Source organism: Leptonychotes weddellii, chromosome 1 (genome assembly GCF_054177405.1).
Source record: "Leptonychotes weddellii isolate Sample4059 chromosome 1, ASM5417740v2, whole genome shotgun sequence".
Classification (NCBI taxonomy): Eukaryota; Metazoa; Chordata; class Mammalia; order Carnivora; family Phocidae; genus Leptonychotes; species Leptonychotes weddellii.
In genome coordinates this window covers 6248293-6259209 of record NC_138369.1, presented here as the reverse complement: position 1 = coordinate 6259209, position 10917 = coordinate 6248293, and the positions used below count along the sequence as shown (strand labels likewise).

The 10917-nt window shown below is 52.8% G+C and overlaps 1 protein-coding gene across 2 annotated transcripts; it reads left to right on the top strand.

The window, feature by feature from the left end:
* Window positions 1-3607: 3607 nt before the first annotated feature.
* Window positions 3608-10798, top strand: ICAM3 (intercellular adhesion molecule 3). 2 transcript variants are annotated; one of them, XM_031036439.2, is made up of 8 exons: window positions 3608-3751; window positions 3876-3967; window positions 4531-4797; window positions 8531-8842; window positions 9176-9457; window positions 9798-10052; window positions 10162-10410; window positions 10516-10798. In XM_031036439.2, exons 2-8 carry the CDS (start codon window positions 3886-3888, stop codon window positions 10707-10709), a joined length of 1641 nt encoding a protein of 546 aa, XP_030892299.2. In that variant the 5' UTR covers window positions 3608-3751; window positions 3876-3885; the 3' UTR covers window positions 10710-10798. The 2 variants fall into 2 exon arrangements, with proteins under 2 accessions (XP_030892299.2, XP_030892298.2); XM_031036438.2 differs by having other exon boundaries at window positions 3615-3967.
* Window positions 10799-10917: the final 119 nt, after the last annotated feature.

The window sequence follows — 10917 nt, the reverse complement described above, 5'->3', positions numbered from 1 at the left end:
CTCTACAGAACTCTTTTTTTCCTCACCCGATAGGTCTTTGAGACGGTCCCACATAACCAGTCCTACAGTATTTCCTTGTTCTAGTTTATGGTTGTGTTGTAGCCCATCATGGAAATGGAAGCATTTTTCCCTTCTGGGGGTCATTGATCATTTCTAATCCTTTGCCATGTTCACGATGCTGCTACAGTGAGTAACCACATGCGACATCATTTTACCCAGGTTCAAGGCTATCTGTAACAGATTCTCAATGGGAACAGCTACTTGCAGGATCAAGCCTGGTAATTGGCCACCTGGTAAAAGACATTGCCACTAGAATATATTTTGGTATTTGATAGGGCAGCCTCTTACCAAAATTATTTTTTTAGTTTATTCTTGGGGCACCTGGGTGGCTCAGTCGGTTAAGCATCCGACTCTTGGTTTCGGCTGGGGTCATGATCTAATGGGTGGTGGGATTGGGCCCTGCTTGTGCTCCATGCTTAGTGGGGTGTGTGAAGATTCTCTCCCTCTGCCCCTCCCCCCACTCTCAAATAAAATAGCTACTTATTAAAAAAAAAAAAAGAAAGAAACCTTTTCTTATGGACAGTTTAAAGCATATGCAAAACAGGGAAGAATAATGTAATGAACCTGAACTTAACAGCCAACATCAGCAGTGTCCAATATCCATTGCCAGTCTTGTTTCAGCTCGACCCCCCTCCCTACCCCCATCAGTGGAGAATTCTGAAGCACATCCCAGACATCATTTTCCCTGTATGTATCTTGAAAAGAAAAAACCACAAACAATGCATACCATCATCACACCTAAAAAGCTGAACAATAATTGCTCGGTATCATTGTGTAGCCTGTGTGTGTTTAGATTTCCCCCAGTTGTTTCTTAAATATTTAGTGTTTGTTTACAGTTGGTTCAAATAAAAATGCAGACAAGGCCCTCCTTTAAATTCTGGGCTCCTCTTTTCTCCCCCTTGCAACACGTTTGTTGAAGAAACTGGATTGTCCATCACGTAGACTTTATCGGTCTGATGTCGCCCGTGTGGTTCAATTTAATATGCTCCTCTGTCCTTACCTCAACCAACGAATGGCCAGGTCTGTTGCCACTTCCTGGCAAGACTTTCACAGAGGGCATTGTGCCTTCTCAGCAGGAGGCGCTCAAGGTCGGCTCATCCTTCCTTTTGTGACTCCAGCAGCCACTCAGATCCATCAAGGATCCAGTTTTTCGGGCACCTGGGTGGCTCAGATGGTTAAGCGTCTGCCTTCGGCTCAGGTCATGATCCCAGGGTCGTGGGATCGAGTCCCGCAACGGGCTCCCTGCTCCTTGGGAGCCTGCTTCTCCCTCTGCCTCTCTCTCTCTGTCTCTCATGAATACATAAAGAAAATCTTTAAAAAAAAAAAAAAGGATCCAGTTTTTCTTTTCCAACATTTTTTTACTGAAAAAGTATGAACATACACAAAAGTTAGAATACTACAGTGAATACCCCTAGATTCCACAATTACCTAAATTGCTACATTTACTTGATCGTATCGTATCTATCCATTCCTCCACTCATCCATCAATCCATCTCATGTTTTGGATACAAATCAAAATAAGTGTATGTCCTGAGAGCCTGGGTGGCTCAGTTGTTAAGTGTCTGCCTTCGGCTCAGGTCATGATCCCAGGGTCCTGGGATCGAGCCCCGCATCGGGCTCCCTGCTCCGCGGGAAGCCTGCTTCTCCCTCTCCCACTCCCCCTGTTTGTGTTCCCTCTCTCGCTGTGTCTCTCTCTGTCAAATAAATAAATACAATCTTAAAACAACAACAACTGTTATTTCTTTGTCTTTGTTTTGTTTTTGTTTTTGTTTTTTTGATAGCCATCCTAATAGATGTAGAGTGCTATCTCATTCTGGTTTTGATTTGCATTTCCCTAATGACCAGCGACCTTGGGCATCTTTTTGTTTGTTTATGGGCCATTTGTATAGCCTCTTTGAAGAAATGTCTATTCAAGTCCTTTGCCCATTTTTTAATTGGGTTTTTTTGTTGTTGAGTTGTTGAGTTGTTGTCTGTATTTGCATCCCACCCGAGAATACTGAGCTCTCATGCTAACGCCTTTAGGCCCTCCTAGAAGTCCCCCCATTGTCCCCTTGAAATGTTGCCTTGAAGTCCCACCTTATCACCTCAAGGACAGTGCCTGCCTGGAGATTCCCTATTAACTTCCTCTATAACTTCCAGGAATTTCTATAATCTGGATATAATCCCTCATCAGATATACAGGTTTCCCTAGCCATGCAAAAGTAAAGCGTTCCGATGAAACCTTTTGTAAATCAAAATGGCTTCATGTGAAGAAGTAATTATCATTAATGTATGTGGAAATAATTGTTAGTGTTTCCAGACCCAAAGAATAAACTCTCTCAGGCTTTTCTCATCCCTTAGGACACATCTTGCCACCGGGCGCACAAAGTAAGTGGAGCTAAAGCAGACACAGGTCGGAGCTCAGGCGGCTGGATGCTGGGATGCTGCGTGTAATCCCGGGGAAGGACCTCGGGCGCCCCTCTCCCTGCGCAGGTGGACGCTTCCGCTAGAATGTCCACCGCAAAACCAACGCCCAATACTATTTTCGCTTTTCATCTTTTCTCCTAAAAGAAAAAATTCTCTTCAGATTTCCTTCGGTTGACAAAAACAGGTACTAATGTAGGTCTTTCGCAAGAGCCAAGTGACGGAAGGGAACTTTAGAAAAGGGAAGGAGACCGGTGTTATTTACAAATACTTTTGATTTAGGTTTTAATCGCTCTCTGAGGATTTTGTGGGAAATGGACTGGGTGTGTTGGGGTGGGGCGGGGAGGGCAGCAGGGAAGAGACCTGACCGGAGGGGGGAGATGTTCCAGCCGAGAGAGCAGGGGGCGTGGCCTCAGGATGGGGCGAGTGGATGGATGTTGGCTGCCATCCAGGACCTCAACAAGGTTCCTCGCTGGAGCTCAGATCAGAGGCACAAGAGGAAGGTCAGAAGCTCGGAAGATGGAGCAGATGGAAGTGGGGTACCCACCTGGCCCCCAAGTCCCTTTTCTTGGGGTGGAGAAGCCAGCTACCCAGAGAAGTGGGCAAGGGGGGGCGGTGAGGACCGGGTAGGGACCTTCTACAAGTAGCATCTTCGACAGATGATGGCTCAGGATTCGGCTGTACTCCAAATACCCCACCTCAGCAAGACACACAGGGAATGGGGCATCCTCCAAGATCTTCAAAGGGAACGCGCCCCACAGTAGCCACTCAGACAAGTCAATGCAGAACCAGGCACAAGGGCCCAATCAACGGGGCCTCTGTTCATTTTCATGTCTCCACTCATCGTAGGGATCCCTCATTATCTCCCCCAAATCTCTTATTTACCTCATCCCAGGAATATCAAGATCCCATGCTAAGGCCTTTAGACCCCGCCTAGAAGTCCCTCCATTGTCCTCATGAAATGTTGCCTTGCAATCCCACCTTGTCACCCCAAGGACAGTGCCTGCCCGAAGATTCCCTGTTAACTTCCTCTCTGGGAACCGAGCACCCCCCTTCGCCCTAGTTCAGCAGGAAGGTGTCTCATAACCTCCTCCACCGCACCCTGAGCTTCCTCGTACTGAGAAAAAAGGAAGCTGACTGTGTTAGCATTTCCTGTTGGTTCATTCTGGGGGCCAACGGTGTCAGTCAGGCCTGCCCCGTGCAAGACTCACCAGCACCCTCCACGTCGCTGGGGTCCCCCCACTCTGGACCCCCTGGGCCACCGAATATCTCCCCTGCCCTTCCCCAGGTCTGGGCCCAAGAGCAGCCCCTGGACTTCTGCAATTTTAATGCTGTGGCTGGGCTTCCGTCCCCTGGGGGCCCCACCTGCTCCCCACTGCCCTGGGCCTCATCAGGGCAACTTCCTCCTGCAGGCTGGCTACCATGGTGCCCTCGGGGCTGCTGCCCGGGGTCTGCAGGACTTCACCCATCGCCCTGCTTCTGGTCTGCTGTCTGCTGCCCCCAGGTGAGGCAAGTCAGGCTGGGGAGGCCTGGGGCTGGGGGACTGGTCGAGGGTGGGGGGAATGGACAAAGCAGAGCTTCACCCATCCTGCTCCCAGCTTCTGTAACACTTCCTTAAACTCACGTCTGACTGGGCCTCACCCAGTGGCCTCATAGAATGGCTCTTTACCTCAGCCTTCAGGGCTCCCCAACGCCTAGTCCCTGCATGTGACTTGGCCCCCCGCCCCGAAACACACACACACACACAGTCCTTCCCGGACCTCTTTCTCTAGCCCTCCCTCTGCCAGGATCTCTTCCCTTTCACTCAGATCACTCCTACTTTCCTTTCAGAACTGGCCTGAGTTGTCCCCTCCTCTAGGAAGCTTTTCCTGACTCACTTCCTCCTCCAGGCTGGATCAGGGTCTCCCCTAGCCTTCCTCTGGGCTTTCCCCAGTTCCTGACCAATCATCCATCTTCCCCACTAGACTGAGTGCTGTGAAGGCAGGGAGGTGGGGTTGAAAGGTGGGGCCTGCGGGTGGGTAGGGAGAGGCACCAGAACCACCAGCAAGTGTCCCTCTGTTCCCACAGGTGCCCAGGGACAGCAGTTCCCGCTGAGGCTGGAGGTCCAGAGCCCCGTGGTGCCTGCCGGAGGGTCCTTGTTGGTCAACTGCAGTACAGATTGTCCCAATCCTAACCTCATCACCCTAGAGACATCCCTATCCAAGGAGCCAGTGGGCAATGGCCTGGGCTGGGCAGCCTTCCAGCTCAGCAATGTGACTAGTAACAGCCAGGTCCTCTGCTCCGGCTTCTGCAATGGCAGCCAGATGATAGCCTCCTCTAACATCACAGTATACCGTGAGTGATGGAGCCTGGAGGTGGGCCCGGCCTTGGGCAGGAGTGGGGGTAGATGGCCCGTGGTGTGAGGGAGCAGGGAACCCTGAGTCTGTAGAGATGGCCCAGGGCTCTGGCCCAGAGTGTGGACCTGAATGTGTGTGTGTGTGTGTGTGTGTGTGTGTGTGTGTGTGTGGAGAGAGAGAGAGATATGCATCTCAACCATATGCCAAGGCAACAGCTGTGAAATCAATTTACCTGGGTCCCAACAAGCATTTTTTCAATGACACCTCCTGTCTTTTCTTTCCTTTATTCTTATGGCAGGTAATAATTCATGCATGTGGTTCCCAAATCAGAAGTTATAAAAAGGCATAAAAATCAAACCTCCATTTCCTAGTGCTGGCTACGATGCTTTAGTGTGGACACTGGGTGCTCATTCAATCTGTAAGCAGCCCCAGACTGGGGGAGGTACACTTAGGAGCTTCATTCTGCCGATGAGGACTCGAGGGCTCAGTGGGGTAAAGTCGCTTGTCGGGGCTCACAGCCCACGAGTGGAGAAGCTGGTTGTCTGGCTCTCAAGTCCTTGCTCCTAACAGATAAGTCTTCCTCCCGAGACCCCGTTGCTACCCATTTCTTATGCTTCCTGTCAGAGTTTCTCTGCATTTAAAGGAATACAATAGATCAGAAAATAGAGTATGTCACTCCTGGTCCCTACCGTTTCAGGAAGCCTTCACAGAGAAGTGTGGTATGCGTGGGAGCATGTGTGCGTCCCGGTGCGGCCCAGTGTCTGTGTACCAATGAGTGTGTCTGTGAGAGGATGTGTGTGTGTCATCTCTGCATGTCCCTGTGAGTGTTCACAGGGTTGGTGTCTGCATGGTCATGTGTGCCTGTCGCCTGTGTATGTGTGTGAATGTGAATGTGGGGATCCACGCTTGTGTGTATCTCTGCGTGTGAGTGTGTGTTTCTGTGTCGATATGTGTGTGTGTGAGTGAGTGGGTGTGGAGGTCTTCGTCAGGACATGTCTGTGCATTTATGTCTTTGTATCTGCATTTCCGTGTAAGGTGTAGACATGCGTGTGGCTCAGATGCCTCTGTCCGGCGCTCTGTAGAAGCCTGTTGGTCCTGGCTCACGGGAGCCAACTGTACTCATCCCTTCCCAACCCTGTGTCACGATGGGTAGCTTAAAAGCAGCCAGAGTGGGAGTATTTACATGGCAGAAATCGGCGAACGCTCCATGTTGGGGCTACCCCACCCCATCCCCGAGTTCCCAAGTGTTACTAGCAGTTGCCAGCACACCATTGTCTCTGACTGGTGGTGCCCGAGGCTGAGATGGGGGCCTCTTTTTTAAATACTCTAAAATTGTAAATAAATGTTTCTTCTACTATCCTAAAGTAAAGCAGTCCTGTGAAACCTTTTGTGAGTCATAATGGTGTCAAGGGAAGAAGCAATCAATTTCTATTGAAAAAATCTTGAGCATTCTCAGGCCCAAAATATAACCTCTCCTAGGCTTTTCTGATACCTTAGGACACATCTTGCTACCGGGCGCACAAAATAAATGGGGAGAAAGCACGGATGCTCGCAGACACAGGTCGGAACTCCGGCGGCTGGATGCTGGGATGCTGTGTGTAATCCCAGGGAAGGACCTTGGGCGCCCCGCCTCACTGGGTGTGGTGCCTGCTGCCTCTATAACCCCTCACTGCAAAACCAACACTGAATGCTGTCTTTGGTTTTCCCCCATTTTTTTTTTTTAAGATTTTATTTATTTGACAGAGAGAGACATAGTGAGAGAGGGAACACAAGCAGGGGGAGCGGGAGAGGGAGAAGCAGGCTTCCCACGGAGCAGGGAGCCCGATGCGGAGCTCGATCCCAGGACCCTGGGATCACAACCTGAGCCGAAGGCAGATGCTTCACTGACTGAGCCACCCAGGTGCCCCTCCCCAATTTTTTTTTTAAAGGCTGATTTATTTATTTGAGAGGGAGCACAAGCAGGAGGGGCAGAGGGAGAGGGAGAGAGAATCTCAAGCTGAGTCTGCGCTGAGCACAGAGCCCGATGTGGGGCTCGATCTCATGACCCTGGGATCACGACCTGAGCTGAAACCCAGGGTCGGAGGCCTAACCAACTGCTTGGAGGCACCCTTGGCCATTTTTCTTAAAAGCGAAAATCCTCTTCAAACTTCTTCTGCTTAGTGGAAACAGGTACTGATTAATGTAGGTCTTTCACAAAAGTGAAGTGGTGTCATGAACTTTTGGAAAGGGGGGGATACCTACAGTAAGATGTTAACTATTTTTCGTGGCAGCCAGTGCATGGGCCTCTGTGTGATAGCTGAGATCCAGGCTTGAGCTGTTGAGGGAATGAGATGCTTCCCAAAGGAGGCCCGGGGTTTGGTACGCATGCCTGGGAGGGGCACTGCAGCTGCCGCTGGGAGGAGACCCAGCCTGGGGGTGTGCAGTCCCTCAGGGCTGTGCCGGAGCACCCTGAGAGGCTGCCCTGTAAGAGCCTTGAGCACCTGGGATTGACTGAGGAGGCCAAGGCCAGAGTCCAGGCCCGAGGCTGGGAGGAGGGACCATGGGAGTCCCTGGATGTTACATCAAGGAGGCAGGGGAACACACACATGGGTCTGGAGTTTGGGTGACTCACCTTCTTTTTTTTCTAAAGATTTTATTTATTTATTTGACAGAGAGAGACAGTGAGAGAGGGAACACAAGCGGGGGGAGTGGGAGAGGGAGAAGCAGGCTTCCTGCCGAGCAGGGAGCCCGATTCGGGGATCGATCCCAGGACCCCGGGACCATGACCTGAGCCGAAGGTAGACGCCCAACGACTGAGCCACCCAGGCGCCCCAGTGACTCACCTTCTAATCCCAGCTGGGCCGCTTTCTGGCTCTGTGTCCTTGGGTAGATCACCTCACCCTCACCTCTCTGGGCCTGTTTCCCCATCCGTAAAGCAGAAAAATTAATAGAGATTTCGCTTGGTTGCTGTGTGAACGAAGGCGGATGAGATTTGGAAAGCCTAAGGAGAACTCTACATAAACAGGAACTTTTATGAGTACTAATAACATTGTAAGGGGTCATAACTTAGTCTGCTTCCTTCCTTTTTTTTTTTAAAGATTTTATTTATTTATTCATGAGAGACAGAGAGAGAGAGGCAGAGGGAGAAGCAGGCTCCCAAGGAGCAGAGAGCCCGATGCGGGACTCGATCCCAGGACCCTGGGATCATGACCTGAGCCGAAGGCAGACACTTAACCATCTGAGCCACCCAGGCACCCTTTTTTTTTTTCTTAACTGTGAATTTCTCCGGAACAGAAAATCTGATTTTTATTTCAGTGCCTGGCAAAATATCCCATAAAACAGGAAATAATAATCATGATTCTAAGGACAATAACAAACACTTCTACGGGCACAATACTAAGCCCTCTGTGTTTATTAACTCAAAGTTCAGGGGCGCCTGGGTGGCTCAGTCGTTGGGCGTCTGCCTTTGGCTCAGGTCAGGGTCCCAGGGTCCTGGGATCGAGCTCCGCATCCGGCTCCCTGCTCAGCGGGGAGCCTGCTTCTCCCTCTCCCACTCCCCCTTCTTGTGTTCCCTCTCTCGCTGTGTCTATCTTTGTCAAAAAATAAATAAAATCTTAAAAAAAACAAAAACAAAAAACCCCCTCAAAGTTCAGTTCTGCCCTGGGCGGCCCTCAGCCTCCTCTCGGCTCCGTGGGGTGGGAGTTGTAGGGCTGGCTGATAAGTACAATTCTCCCTTCCCTAACCCACCCTAGGGTTCCCGGAGCGAGTGGAGCTGTTACCCCTACCCCGCTGGCAGCCCGTGGGCGAAAACCTCACTCTGCGCTGCCAGGTGGCCGGTGGGGTGCCCCGGGACAGCCTCTTCGTGGTACTGCTCCGCGGGGAGGAGGAGCTGAGCCGGCACCCGGCCTTTGGGGAGCCCGCCGAGGTCGAGGTCACGGTCCTGGTGCTGGCGGGCAGAGACGACCACCTCGCCAATTTCTCCTGTCGCACGGACCTGGACCTGAGGCCCCAAGGGCTGAGACTGTTCCAGAACATCTCGGCCCCCAGGCAGCTCCGAACTTTTGGTGAGGGAAGGGACTGCAGAGGGTGGGTGATGAGCTGAGCCAGATAGGGGTGCCCTGGCGGGGAGGTTTCTTGCGAATGGAATGGACTGGACCAACGGCTTCTGGAAAGGCATGCCCTTGGCCACTGAGGACGGTGCAGCCTCAGTTGGGAGACTCGCGGCCACGGTAACTAACGAGAAACCCAAGGAGGTGTGTTCTGGGAAGGGGTGATCCAGGCCGCAAGGTATCCTGGGAAAGAAGGACCCTGGTTCGGGGCAGTGAGTGTCTCATCGGGAAAGGGGCATCCACAGCTCTGGGAGACCTCCTCCTGCTCACGCCTGCCCTTCTCCCCAGCACTGCCCATGACCACGCCACACCTCGTTGTCCCTCGGTTCTTGGAGGTGGGAACGACTTGGTCGGTGAACTGCACCCTGGACGGGCTGTTCCCGGCCTCCGAGGTCCAGGTCCAACTGGCGCTGGGGAACCAGACTCTGAATTCTACAGTCGAGAGCCACGGGAACATGATCACGGCCACAGCCACAGCGAGCGTGGAGCAGGAGGGCACCCAGGAGATTGTCTGCAACATGACATTGGGGAGCGACAGCAGGGAGGCCCGGGAGAACTTGACCATCTACAGTAAGAGGGGGCGGAGCCAAGACCGCAAGCCAGGCGAGACAAGGGGCGGGGCTTTGGTATCCGGAGTGGAGCGACATATACATAGGGCGGAGACTAAACTGGAGAGGGGGGGCCTGAGCCTGCAGAGAGGGAGGGGTTGTTGTGTGGGCGGGGCCTAAGTTACCCGAAAGGTATAGCCAGAGTACCCCAAGTTGGACTGGGGCGGAGCGGGGCAGGGGGGCTCAGAGTAGCATGAAGGCATGGCCTGGATACCCCGAGAGGAAAGAGGCAGGTGGAGGGCGGGAACTGACGGATGTGAGGGGCGTGGTCAGTAAACTCCAGGGCAATGCCGCGTCTTCAGGCTTCCAGGGGCCCATCCTAAACCTGAGTGAGCCCAGCGCCCCCGAGGGAACCGCAGTGATTGTGACTTGCTTGGCCGGACCCCGAGTCCAGGTCACGCTGGAGGGACTTCCAGCTGCGGCCCCTGGACAGCCTGCCCAGTTTCAGCTAAACGCCACCGAGAGGGACGACAGGCGCATTTTCTTCTGCAATGCCAGCCTCGAGATGGATGGGAAGATCTTACACAGAAACAGCAGCGTCCAGTTGCGTGTCCTATGTGAGTAGGTCACTCTGATCTTTAAACCCTTGCTCCCCTGGTTTGGTGGGAAGACTCTCCCTTGCCCCATTGTGCCTCGAGTGTGTCTAATCATTTGACCGATCCACAGACGGTCCCAAGATTGACCAAGCCAAATGTCCTCGGCGCTTGACGTGGAAAGATAAGACTCTCAATGTCCTGCAGTGCGAGGCTCGGGGCAACCCGGACCCCCAGCTGCACTGTTTCCAGGAAAGCTCCGGGCTCGAGGTGCCCATCGGGATACCATTCCTCGTCAGGTTAAACTATAGTGGTACCTACTCCTGCAAGGCGGCCAGCTCACGAGGCACACACACTATGATTGTGGTGATGAACGTTCGGGGTGAGCCAAGACGGGGCCGTGGGTCTAGATGGGCAAACCCGGGCGGGGGGCGAGGGGGGTGGGGGCGGCAGAGCGTGTGTATTTATTCCTTGCTTCTCTGCATAGATCGGAACTCCCGCGCCGTCACCATCGTCCTGGGGGTGTTAGTGGTCCTGGGCCTGGTGACTATTGTCGCGGCCTTACTGTGTGTCTTCAGTGTGCAGAAGCGGAGTGACATCTACCATGTGAACCAGGCGAGCACTTGGTTGCCCCTGACATCTAAGCAGCCCGAGGTGGCTACGGGGGAGGATCCATCCTGAGCCTCCAGCTGGGGGAATGCTGGACCAAGGACGATGGGGGTTTGGCTGTATCTCCGGGTTCCGCACCAATAAAGCGCTCAAAATCCGGAGTCTGTGGTTTGATTCCTCGTGTGCTGAGCAGCTCAACCACCGCGCTTCGTGTCCTTTGAGTGACATCTCTGTGGCAGAAAGGGGTGGAGCCTGTGGCGCCCAGACGCGGCTTGAACTC